Here is a 13,214-nt window from a genome sequence, read left to right as displayed (position 1 = left end):
TCACCTCTCATTAGCTGTGACATGCGCTGACTACCCAGGCTGCCTTTTAGCACCAGCCTGCCACTCAACACAAACCACCTGCTGGACATCACAACATTGGAGTCCTCTTAAACCTGTGCATGCAAACTCATAAACAGCATAAACACATAATCAAAGTTTTCCACAAGTGCAAATCCCAAATAAACACGGCGCGATGAGTTTTTGGAGTACATGAATAATGCAGCAGGCCTTAACATGCAAACACCCCACAGTCGTAGGAGCACGCACACTTAAAACACACACAGGTTTACAGCAGCGCCACTCAGCCCTGAAAGAGCGTGTCAGAAAGCCCATACATTGATCACACTCACATGGGCATGAAATAGGCATCCACAGACACACACACTGACACAACATCCTCTCACCCCGCTCAGAGAGACCCACTCTGCAGTCACGCAACACTTCATGCTAAAAGTAAAACAGGAAGGTCGACCTGGTACCAATGTGTTCTGGGCTTCTTATTACCCAATCACAGATGACCTTTGCATGAATACCACACTGATGTTTACTCTATAGCATCTCTGTGTAACCGTATTTCATCAAAGAGGTGAAGCGTGGTCCAAACACAGGTGTGTCGGTTTCATACCGATGGGTTTGAGGTTAGTGGTTCAGATGCAAACAGAAATATATACTGTAATATAATAACTACTTTGACTGACCAAACATAAAAAGTCTGTGACTCTGGTCACTTTCTACTAACTGTTAAGAAACTGATACATCTTTTTCTTGAGCTATGACCGACAGCTTCTTCTGTGGTTTATTAACCACATTTTGAGAGAAACTAAACCCTCAAATGAAAACCAGGTATATGAGCATTTAGTAAAAATGTTTAGCAGTAAGGGTCCCAATCTTGGCATTTTAGCACAAAGTTTTAAATTCTTCATTTTTTGTTAAAATGTGCAAAGTGACTGCCCTCTCCAGGTTGAATCACTGCAACTCTATTTGTTTTACTGGCTGATGTGTGCCAAGTGACATCGCTGGAATCACGCCGAAACTTTGTATCTCCATTTTTCATGATTTTAATCTTTTCATAAATCACTGCTATTGGTCACCCTTTAAATCTGTAAGTGGGTTTTACCAAATTCAAAGCAATAAAAATGTCAAAAAGATGCTGACTAAGACCAATTGGTGTTAAATTACATTTGAATTTGACACCAAATGGAAAGCAAAACAATTCAAAGATTTCAACACACATTTCAAAGAAAAAAAAGAAAAAAAAAAACATTAAAAAAATTCAAATTCCAATTCAATTTTTTTTAAATTAAATTCCATTCAATTACATTTAAGGTTTGAGATTGAGGTTAAATTAAATGAAAAATACAGCTTCTTTAAAATTCCCTCAAAGTAGATTATTTTAGTGATACAAGGTTTTGGCCCAACGCCATGTGTCATCACCACAGAACTCAACAGTGACTGCCCACTTTTTCCTAGACCATAACTCCACTCATAGCAGCTGACAGCAAAAAGTTAGGGTTCCACCAATCAGAGAAGTTGCTGTGGCACTCAAGGATTGTGGGTAATGTATTGCTCAAGCACTTAGTTAATCAAGCAAACCATTTTGTTTCGCCTGGACTAACTGTCTTCAAAAGCTTGTAAAACATCAACCCTGTGGTGCACAGTTAAGCTTTAAACATCCCTTTTTTCAGGACAATGTGGGCTTTAATATGTGTGATGCAGTAATTCTAAAAAAGTTATTGGACTTTAAATACAAAAGAAAACAATGAAATTAAATTGAAACAAAGATTTTTTGTGTGACATGCAGCAAACAATAATGACTAAGACTTTTTTGCACAAACTTGTTCTCCCATCTCTTGGTGACCAAAAAGGGAAAAAATAAATTATTCTGTGATTAAAAGTCTTCAAAAGTATTGACTAATTAACAAAACTTCCTTGCGCTTATTTGTGTTTGCTGTATTTGCCTCATTACTCAAAGCAGTTCCTGTCTGCAGTGGCACAGAAGGCCAGGATTGTGGGTAAAGTAGTGCATTCACCTGAGATCATAAATGAACCATTTTTTTTCTTAAATGAAGCAAATAATATTCAAAATTATGTCTTCTACTTGATTATATATCTTTCTTTCAACAATTAATTGTTGAAAAACAACAGTTAAATTCACAAGTATTGGACAGAATGTGGAAGTTTTTATTTAGCATAAGGAGGGACTGTCCTCCAAGTCAAAGTAATATGTCTTCTAGAAACAGCAAGAACATTGCCCATAGATCATTTATTTAACCTCAGGTTTATTATGTTTCCAGTGATCGGTGAGTGATCATCTCAGGACATATTACACTCACCGATCACTTTATTAGGTATACCTGTTCAACTGCTCATTTAAGCAAATATCTATAATTAGCCACTTGCATGGCAGCAACCAACATTTATAGGCATGCAGACATGGTTGAGATGATCTGCTGAAGTTCAAACTGAGCATCAGAATAGAGACTAGAGATGACTTAAGAGCACACTTTCATCAGGTAAACCTCTCCACAATCATTTTTTAAATGGAGGGAAGTATCTAACTAACCTGGATGCTGGTGCCAGATGGACTGGCATTACACAAACTGCTGATCTAGGATTTTTGCACACAGCCATCCCTCAGGATTACTTGGAATTGTACAAAAAAAGAGAAAAATTCAAGTGAGCAGCAGTTCTCTTGGCTAAAATGCCTCATTGAAGGAAATTCAAGTATTTCATAGGGATGAGGAATATGATCTATGCATCCCTTTGGAGCACCTCATATCACAGGTGTGGGAACTGTGGCTAAAGGTTCATGATGTGCTTTTATTTTGAAGGATGTCTCCACTGATTTGTTCTGTCTCAAGTCCAAACTGCTCAGTTTTTCATTAAAAACATTTGGTCATGGTTGAAAATTTTAAGAAATTTGGGCTGTGATCTGTCGTTAAAGATGTGGTGGAAAGTCCTAATAGTAGATTTGAAATACTCCTTCAGGATGATTGGCAAGCTGTGACCATAAACAAGCCAAGAAATTCTATTCTATTCCAAATTCATTTTTTTCAACCAGGCTGAAAACATGTTTGTTTCTGCTGCATAAAATTGTCTTTTTTAAATGTATGTGACTTCTGCAGTACTGCAGTCTTTTACACTTCTGCAGTGGTTGCTTGTCAATCAGTAGTGAAATGTATCCACTCTTATACTGGAAACTCTAGCAATGGAAATCAATGGATATAATGTAGTCCAGTTCTTATTTATGGTCAGAGGTTTGAACTCTGTCTGAGTGGCTGAACCTCGGTTAACCCTGCAAACAGGAAAGACGAGGGGCAGCTGGAGGATGAATCAGCACCATGTGAATCACATCCATCGTCTCTTTCTCTTTCTGTTTGCTGTTTACATCCACAGCATGTGTCCCCCATCTTATTGGCTCAAAAGTTGGACAAACATGAGGAAACACTGACAGTTTGGAAGAGGTAGTTTTATTTCAGACAGGGAGGCCATACAGCTGTCAGGGACCATGCAAACACACAAGAAGAGAATCCTCACGCTCATTTATCAGATCAGTTAATCATTTCAATGATAGCAATTGAGCTGATGTTTAATTATGAACAAATATAGTCAGTGTTTGACAAAATACCAAAACAACTTGTTTTTAATATTAAACAAAAGCTGCTTTAAATCAGTCTCCTTGAGGCTGTCAGATTCCATCTGCCAGTATCTCTAGACTTTTTGTTGAAAAGTCGTCCATCTGTCACTGTTTCAATTTAATTTGTTGTTGCTTGTGTGCAGACAAGTTTTCCAGTTATATGTGATTGTAACTGATGGTTAGAATTGAAGGCAATATTTTGGGTATTTTAGAAATCTTTAAAAAAGAGGGAGAGGGGAGTAAAGACACATCACCTCCAGCTAACATGAAAGCAAGAAGCTGACCCTCCACACCCCTACCCCACCTTCTCTCTTCCCTTTCACTTAAATTAAATTTTCCCCTGTTGCACGAGCAGTATAAATGGATGCATGTAAGTCCGGTGGTCGTGCATATGGAGTTTCACATTCTGCTATTTTCATTTGGCTCTTTATTGCTTCCAGTTGTTGGGTTAAACAAAATGTGGCCTAAAAGAAGAGACAGAGAGAGAGCTTGTTCCACCAATCCCTCGCTTTGTTCCCTGGAAGCACTTTGTTTGCGAGAAGTGTCACAGTAGCTAAATCAAGCCGAGCCATGGCTATGAGAAACAGACATAGCAGATGGAGGGCGGATGGGTGTGTGTGTGTTTGTGTGTGTGGGCTTTAAATGGTGTGGATGTACAGTACATGCAGGAGGAAGACCATTTGTTAATATCTGAAGTAGAACTGTTGATCTTAGTGTTTAAAATGGGAGGAAAGAGAGAGAGACAGATCCAATGAAAAAAGGAAAAAGGTATCTGTGCCTTTTTAATGCACAGCCATGCAAAACCCAATCCCAAAAAAGTTGGGACACTGTGTAAAATTTGAATAAAACAACCAATACCAGTGTATTTAATTGGATACAGCACAAAGACAAGACATTTAAAGTTCATGCAAATTCTCAATATGATGCATTCAACATATTCCAAAAAAGTTGGGACAGGGACACAAAAGATTAGTAATGTTGAGGATTGTTTAAAACACACTTGGGACATTGTAAAGTGCAGTAGGTTGATTTAAAGGTGAGCAGCATCATTCTGTGATGGATTTTACATTGTGGTCTCAGGAACATTTTGGAAAACCAAGAAGTTAAGATGCAAAATGACAGCCGTATATGAACAACATCCAGCAGAGCAACTGACTTCTCCGGGCCTAAGCTAAGAGCGACTGACCTGAAGTGTAAAGATGAACTGTGGTCTGTAGAGTCTACGTTTCTAACTGTGTTTGGAAATAATAGCTGTGTCCATCCAGATTTCTGAACAACTTCCCTCATCAACCATTGACCTAATAGGTCTTCTAGTTCAGCCATCAGTGACGAATGACTGCAAACGATCATCTCTTATAAGCTTTTCTGCACATTGGTCCAGTCTACAGGCCAACTAGGAACTAGGGTATACAGCTCCTTCATGAGGGGCATTTTTTTGTCTGAGCTGTCAGTCTTGGTGTTTCTAACATTTTATTAGCATAAAACTAAACTTCTCTGAGAACTTAACATTTGGGGATGAATAGGCAGCATAAGAACTTTCATAGTGATGAAAAACATGCTTGATGAAAAAAAATAAGAAATGGAGGAAGCTGTAATGCATTAACTAAGTCAGGGGAGCTCTGTATGTGTTGGCTTCACTTTCAGGGAGCTGTCGTGTTGTCCATATTTTTAAATAGCCTAAAATAAAGATAAAACTGCAAAAATACCAGTACATGATACTAGTTGGATTTTAAATGGAAACCACAACTCTTGATAGCAAATCAATCTAATTGCTAAACCCTGTATCTCCATTTTCATTATTTTATTCTTTTCATAAATCGGTGCTATTGGTCCCCCTTTAAATTTGTCGTGTTTTTTGCAAACTTTAAAGCAACAAAAAGTGTCAAAAAAATGCTGACTATGACCATTCAGTGATAAATCACTAAGGGTACAGCTGTTTTTGTCTTTACCTGAAAAGTGGTGATTTCAGAAATGTGAGTTAATGACCCCATTCAAGTGCTGTCCTAGGAAAGCTTGTACTTTTAGGTTTGAAAAAGAAGACTAACTACTCTTTAATGACGGATGGACCACTGTATATCTACTTTGGGGACATAGACAAGAATGTACATTTAGTAGATACTTTGATTTACTTATAGTTTATAACATTAAGTTTATTTAATTCAACTAAGTCATCTGCCTGTGTTGACTTATGTAGAATTTCCACACCTTGAAACAAAAACTTCTCTACCTGGTTTGTAGTCATAACAGACAACTCATATTATCCTTTCTTTTACTTATTCTGAAGAAACTCACCAGTGCTGTGGAAATATTGTCAAAGAAGTTCCAAACTCGAGTTTCTTGAATTAGGGTCATTCTCAAGCTGCTGTCTAAATCCTCCCATGTAAAGATTTATGAAGGTTACAGAATCCAGGCAGAGACCCATATGTTTGTTTCTCGCAGCCTCAGGTTTTTGACATTCTCACAAACACATAAACACACTCCTTCAGAGTATTTGGAGCAAAGAGATGAGCCTGCTGGCTCCCTGTTAAACTCTGGACCGCATGTTTTTCAGCCCCAGCATACAAAAGGAGTTTACAGTTAGATCGAGATGCAGCGCTTCAGGCCACCATTTATCTGCAGTTCAAATGTAGTTCATTGTGTGTGCTGTCACTCATGAGAACTATTACATGGTCATATTCTTAATAAAAGCCTGCATGTGTCCAGCAGTCTGTCTGTCCCTCAGAGAGATCCATGAACAGGACATATTTTTTCCCCTTTACCTATTAAAAGATGTTTGTGGAGGTCCATCTTTCTTTTGGCTTTTTTTCAATACCTGTTCTATTAAAGGATGGCCTCCTTTGCAGCTCTTGTCCTCTAGTTTCTGCACAATACTGCAGCTTTTTTGTTCTTGACCATTTTTTTTCTTTTTAATCCGCTGTCTGTGCCTTTACCATCCTCCCATCTGCTTTTTTGCATGCCATAAATTGCCCAATAACTTTGTGTAACCTTCGTTAACATTGATTTGATGATCTCCAGTGTGCGCTCTGTTTCTATTCTTGTGCACTCAGGTGGCATTTCTTGACTTAGTTTTTCCACCACCACACAGGAAGGGACACTTTACCTTAGTCTCATCATGCGCCTGAGTGTTTACGTGTTTGTTTGCCTAAATGTCACAGGATATGTGTTCATTGCTCTCCTGACTTTTCCACACTCTGCTCCCCACCACTGCTGCTTTTCCCATTAATTCCTTCAGCCGATACGGTCCTACATCAGCTTGTCATCGCCCACCTCCGTTCCCCCACTCAGGGCCAACCCCACTCCCACATTGCAGTCGCTCTGACGCCTGCTCCTCCAGGGTTTGGCGACCAGGCTGTCAACATGCTGACAACCTTTTTTGTCCCAAGAAAAGTGGAGCAGGCTTGTACCCCGGTGACCCATATCTTAAACTGTATTTCCACTCTTCAGGTGGGATTTTGAGTGGACTATTCATGTTTTTTAAAGGGTGTTTTCTTTTTTAATCTTCAGCTTCTTATCCCATTTGTCTTTTTCCCTGACATCTCTAAGTCCAGTAAATCTTCTTCTTTGCCCCTTTCTTTTCATTTTTCATCCCTCACTGACTTTCTTTCACATCACTCCACTCCTTTACACATTCCTCTCTCCCCCCTTTACTACTTTTCCTCCCCATCTCCTCCCCTCAGGCTCGGGGGGAAATGCTGTGTCCTTCCCTGCAGAGGCCTTGGCCCCCAGCAGATCAGCTCCACGTTGCTGTTTATGGCTGCGGGGGCTGAAACAGGGGAAGTAGAGCCCCATAGGGAATATGGAGACTATTAATATAAATGCTGTGGCTGGCAGAGTGTGTGTGTATATATATGTCAGCTGGCATATGTGCATGAGGTTTGAGGGTGTGGAGGTGTTAAATGATTAAAATTGTTCAAACATAAATTTTAAATGGGAGTCCTATAGGTGCACAGCTGTACTCATTTTGCTTTAATTGTGGCCAAAAAAGTCTGCAGCAGCTAAAACTGCGAGCTAATCAGATAAAAACCAACAACAATGGACTTTAAATCCTCATCCAATGGGTAAATGTAAATAAAGAGATACTTGTTGCTGTGTACAGAAGGGAAAGGAGGATAAAAGTGGTCTATGCATGAAACAGAGGTAGAGGAGCATGATTCAGCTCTTTGAAAGGGTTGGCAGAGTCAGGAAGTGATTAGGCCAATACAATAACCTCAATAAGGACAATATAGGGAAAACATGTCTGCAGCCACAACCATTTAGTATCAGAAGCAGTACCCAGTATGGTTCCTATTTCATTAAAAGAGCAGGACTGAGTGGGAGGATGATGGGCACATGGGAATAAGTTTTACCTATACAGGAGGGTTTCAGGCCTTGAAGAGGAAAGCTGTGTTTAGTTACTGCTGTTACAGTGATGACGGAGGCAGAGTTTTTTTCTCACATTTTCTATCAGGAGGTCACTGATTTCACACAGAGACCGACAAAAACAAACTTCACAACCTTGGCTCATGACTAAGGCTTTGGCTAGCTGGAAATAAGTTTAGAAAACTAGCTACCATTAGCTTATACTTAACAGAAAACCTCAACTACCACGAGCTGATATTATGCTAGTCTGAGCACTGTTGTTAGCTTTACTGTTTCAATTCTTCTCTATTCCTCATCACATATCACTGAATTTAATGAAGCTAGGATCACTGAGTGAAACGCAAGTGAAACCTTGGAGATACTGATGGTATAGAAAACTACTGTTACAATTTGAAAAAGAATATCTCAATAAAAGTGTAACTTTTTAAAATTCCCTTTAATAAGCTACGCTATATACAAGTCTACAGTGTTTGAGTTAGCTCTGCTGCTAATTTTATGCTGATGATAGTGAGCTTTTACAGTAGCTTAACATTGTAGCATGTAGCTTAAGTTGAAGCAAACATGCTATTTGTCTATTTCTTTCTCAATGTTTCAGCTTTAAAGATTATAATGTAACATTATAAACATGTTATTTTCAAACCAAAGCATACAAATTGTTCGCTGTATGTCTCAAAACTTTTACAAGTTAACATCGGCCTATTTCTAAACTTTATGCTATTGCGGATATTATTAGCTTATTAGCTTTGCTATTTGTAGACAGTGTGACTCAATTCGCATACTCGTGTTTGTATATTGGCTTTATTATTTGTAGAATATCACATTAATAGGTTAGCCAAAAAGTCAAAGATGTAGGAGAAGAAATCATTGCTCGGGGGTTAACTTTGGGATTAATGAAGAAAGAAAAAAAAACTGTTGTTGTTTTTGTGTTTTTTGTTGTTGTTTTTTCTTTAAATTGAGTCAGAGGTCAACAAGTTGCTGCAAATAAATATGAATGATTTTGAGCTATCCATGTAGTTTGTTGTACGATAATGAGTTCTTCATCAAGTTGTATCCCCAACTGATATATCAGAAATATAAACACATATATAACCCATCTACTGTCTTGTTTTAATATGAAGTAAAACTTCAAAATGTACATGAAAGTACATTTCTTTCAACGAGGCACAATCTATTATTTTTTAATATTAGAGGTATTTCCTCTTGATTTCATTTGAAATATAAACATACAGAATAAATACGCAATGGGACCAGATATGATCTTTTATTTTGAAAAATATAACTATCGCCTTTTACTTTAATTCAACATATAAATCTAAAAATAAACAAAGTAAAGAAAACAATTCGACCAAAATTAGAAACTCATAAGCTACCCAGATGTGGTCTTTTATTTTGAAAATTTTAATTATTCTCACTTAATTTAATATGGAAAAAAGATGCAGAAATAAACAAAAATGAAAATACGATGTGAACTGATGCAATCTTTAATTTTGAAAATTTAAAGCTCACAGCATGGCTTCTTGGTTGCCTCCTGAATGTCTGTATGCGAGAGGTAGTATCAGAGAAGTCCCTGGGCTGCAGGGCTGCCTGTTTTCATCCTTTGCTTTTTTTTCAACAGCAAGATATAGATATACAGTGCTTAACAAATTTATTACACCACCCTAACCCTAACCAAAGTAAGTTTTATGCCACAGCTGCCCTAAATTAACAGCATTGGTAATTACCAAAATCATTTTTTATGTTTCTGCAATGGTTAATACACCAATATGTAGAAGCTCTTGAACCCAAATGATATTCTTAATGCTAAAAAAATAATTATTATTGTTATCCTTGAATTTTCAAATTTACTGATTTACAAAAAAACTGAAAAAATAGTAAAGCACATTATTATTTCTTGATTAATATGTCAAATTATAGTTATTTACTTGCATTCCTGAACAGAAAAATTAATTTTAGTGGTTGAATATTATGCTTGATTAATTTCTGACTTCATCCAGTGAGCTGGCTCAAATTTGGGTGAATTCAGTTTGAAATTCCTCATTCCTGTTCAAAATGGTAAAATGTGGAGAGCTCACTGAAAATGAAAGAGTCCACATTAAAGCACTTCATGATGCTGGATGGTCTCTGAGACAAATATGACAGGTGGTCTAATAAATTTGTTAAGCACTGTATATTAGGTGATAATAATCAAAATTTGATAGCTATTTTCACCCACTGTAAGGCTCATGTAACCTGTATTTTATGTTAACTTGTTTAAAGAAAATGAACTCATTTTGCCTTAATTGCCATTTTCTTGATTGAAATCTGCTGCTGTTGCTAGTGCCTGTGTTAGCTAGTTAGCGGATGCTAACGTTAGCTTGTTAGCTAACAGTACAATATATGCTACATCTCCGATATGCTGTTCATTGAGGGTGTGAAGTGTCCTGTGTTTTTTGGATGGTTTTGCGTGTGCAAGTACTATAGGCTACTATGTTTGAGTTTACTTCTCACTGTAAATGCACTTTGTGCTAAAAATGTTTAGTATTTAGTACAGAGGTATGTAATTTAGGGGGGCAGACTTGGTTGTAAAAGGTCAAACATTTGTCCATTCATTACTTAATTTCACACTTTAAGAGATGATCATAGACAATTCTAAATATGTAAACAATATATTTTCACCAAACCCTACTAAGGTCAAGGTAGTTAGCTTAGCAAACACGTTTGTTTAATTGTTTCACCATTTTCTATCATTACAATGAAATATTTCTAGAGGCCTACTATGGTTGATTTTAGAAAAGACCAAAAAAAGACATTTCTTTCTATTTTTGATGAATCTGAAGCTTTGACAGACCTCCGTAGCCATTTAGCGAGCAAATTTTATGTGCCAGGCAGAAACGCTGTATATTTTTGTTCTTTTTATTTTCTATGGTCATATGGACCATATCCTGAAACAGCGCCTCTGGTAGATTACCAGTCAGACACTGACGTAAATCAGTGGTCTTGTAGAAATGATTCATGGCCTCAAAGCAGCATGAAGTCTCAGACTCTAGGTTGGCCCTCTTGCTGGCGACATCTCTACATCCCTCCTGCTATTTATCACAACATAAGCAGACTTCTCCATCATCAGCAGAAATCTTTCTTCCAGATAGATACTGGTACCCATAGCATGGTGGAAGGATGAGAGTGAGATTGGCTTGATGAAGCCCAGGCAGTGAGGAGGGGGTCTACTGAGCCTGAGTGTGACATGATCGTTGTTGAATTTGAATCTGCCAGCAAACACAAACTTTCTGCCAGGCACAACACATAACCAGCGGCGTTGAAACTGGAAGTGATGCTCGCTTGTTCTCTACTCATCCCTGCAGTGCTGATTTAGAGGATTTACTGCTGTCTGTGTGTTTTCACAGGGCCTCCAGGAAAGCGAGGAAGGATGGGAAGAAGAGGCGAACCTGGTAAGTGATGCCCACCACCTGTTTTGTTTGTTAGGTTCTCCTTTCTCTTTTTGTTCCTGGAAGACATGCCCCATCCTCATCCCCCTCTTTCACGCCCCCACACTTGTACCTTCTTCCTGGGTGACTGGATTTGTTTGAGGGCTGGTAAAAGCAGTGACCCATGAGTCAGGTTGGAGGATGACAGGCTGCAGTCCTCCCCGTCCCCTTGCTTTTTGCATCGACACAGCGCTAACCTCGGCCATGTGTTTGTACTAACTTCACCCAGATGTCAGTCGTTGTCGCTGAGCGGTAGCAGCTGCTGTAGAATGAGCCTAATGAGACTCTCTATTGCCAACATCATACCCGCCATTATTGTGTTCTTTCCACGCAGACCACAAAATACTCATCGAGCAGCCAAAACAATGCCGGGACATCATTCTTTATGCGCTCAAAGGTCGTCATAACAGATAGAGGAGATGTTTAACACATCTGAGTCATCCTCATGTTAAATGGTTTATATTAAGTGTGAATTAGATAAATTGTGGTGCAACACTGTCAGACGATTTTATCAAAACCTGCAGGACTGGAGTTGTTCTGCAGGAAATGTGTCAGATGGAGAATTTCCAGTCCGGCTGTGAGTCACTGGAGTACATGAGATCTCCTCCTGGGAAGATGTTGACTCAGTGACAGATCACCAATTGTAGTTAATGTCCTTCTGACTTAAATCATTAGAAACATTCAAATCTCTACAGAATATTGAAAATGTAATTTATTTTTGGTTCTTAGATCCCCAGCTCTAAAGTGCATGGCTGTCAAAAATATCAAAACATTGATGTCTGATAATATACCAAGATTTTTAAAATAGTATATTCTTCATTATTTTAATGAGCCACGGCATTAAAAAAAAATGCCCAAAGTTTCATACATGTATTCATTCGATAAATTAAACCATCTATGCTGTTTGTGCTTAACCAAAAACTGTCCTAACCAAATGAGGAGAACAAGGCGGCAGCTACAGACAGGGTTTAGTTGTACTTGAAGCAGTTGACAATGACTTCCACTTAGCACAGATGTAGCTATCTTGTAGTGGAAGTTTTATCAGAATTGGGCCACATTTCTTTATTAAAACAACAGCACAGAGCCACACCGAAAGATTTTCCATGACTGAAAAGATGTTTTCACTTTTCTCTCAACCTGCTTCAGTCTGAGTTTGCAATCAGTTGGGTTGAGTTGTACTGTAATCTGGCAGCTGCTACTGCTGAATCAATTAGCTCAAATGTAGCTGTAGAAAAGTCATCAGTGGTTCCACATTAACTAATTAAAACAAGAACAAAGAGTCACAATGAAAGTTTCTTTTTGCGGAGAAGATGTCGCTCTACCCATGACTGGCCTCAGCATAAGTTTTATCTACACCATAATCCACTGTCCATATACTAGCCTACTTCAGTGTTTGCCTGTCAGTTTGTTGCAGAGCTGCACACGCGTGCAACCTCATTTTGTCTTGTCACTCTGATTGGCCCTTAATGAATGTGACAGAACATTCGTCCAGTCACCTTCAGATAATTTTTTGAAAAGTCCTGCCCTTTCCAAAGGCTCTCTATGAGAACTTTTCCAGATGAATGTGAAATATTAAACAGTCTTTCTGGCATGTCAGGTTAAAGAAGCTAGGGCTGTTGAATGATTCAAAGTTTTAATCATGTTTGAGCTACAAATGTCTGAAGTTAATCATGTTTAATCTACCTTTCTTTCAGACTTTGAAATTGAACCATTAAGTGTTAAAACCGTTTTTGATTCATTTTTGTTTTTTCTACCAT

At 38.2% G+C, this 13,214-nt stretch overlaps 1 protein-coding gene across 9 annotated transcripts in view; it reads left to right on the top strand.

The window, feature by feature from the left end:
• col23a1a (collagen type XXIII alpha 1 chain a) overlaps positions 1-13,214 on the top strand; it is a 197,263-nt gene that overhangs the window by 131,075 nt on the left and 52,974 nt on the right. For all 9 annotated transcript variants that reach the window (XM_041797294.1, XM_041797296.1, XM_041797293.1 and 6 more), the window contains exon 3: positions 11,377-11,421. In XM_041797294.1, the coding sequence (XP_041653228.1) occupies positions 11,377-11,421 (45 nt within the window). The remainder of the gene's footprint in view (positions 1-11,376; positions 11,422-13,214) is intronic.

The sequence above is a fragment of the Cheilinus undulatus genome, linkage group 10 (genome assembly GCF_018320785.1).
Source record: "Cheilinus undulatus linkage group 10, ASM1832078v1, whole genome shotgun sequence".
NCBI classification, from domain to species: Eukaryota; Metazoa; Chordata; class Actinopteri; order Labriformes; family Labridae; genus Cheilinus; species Cheilinus undulatus.
This window is presented reverse-complemented; position numbering and strand designations above follow the sequence as displayed.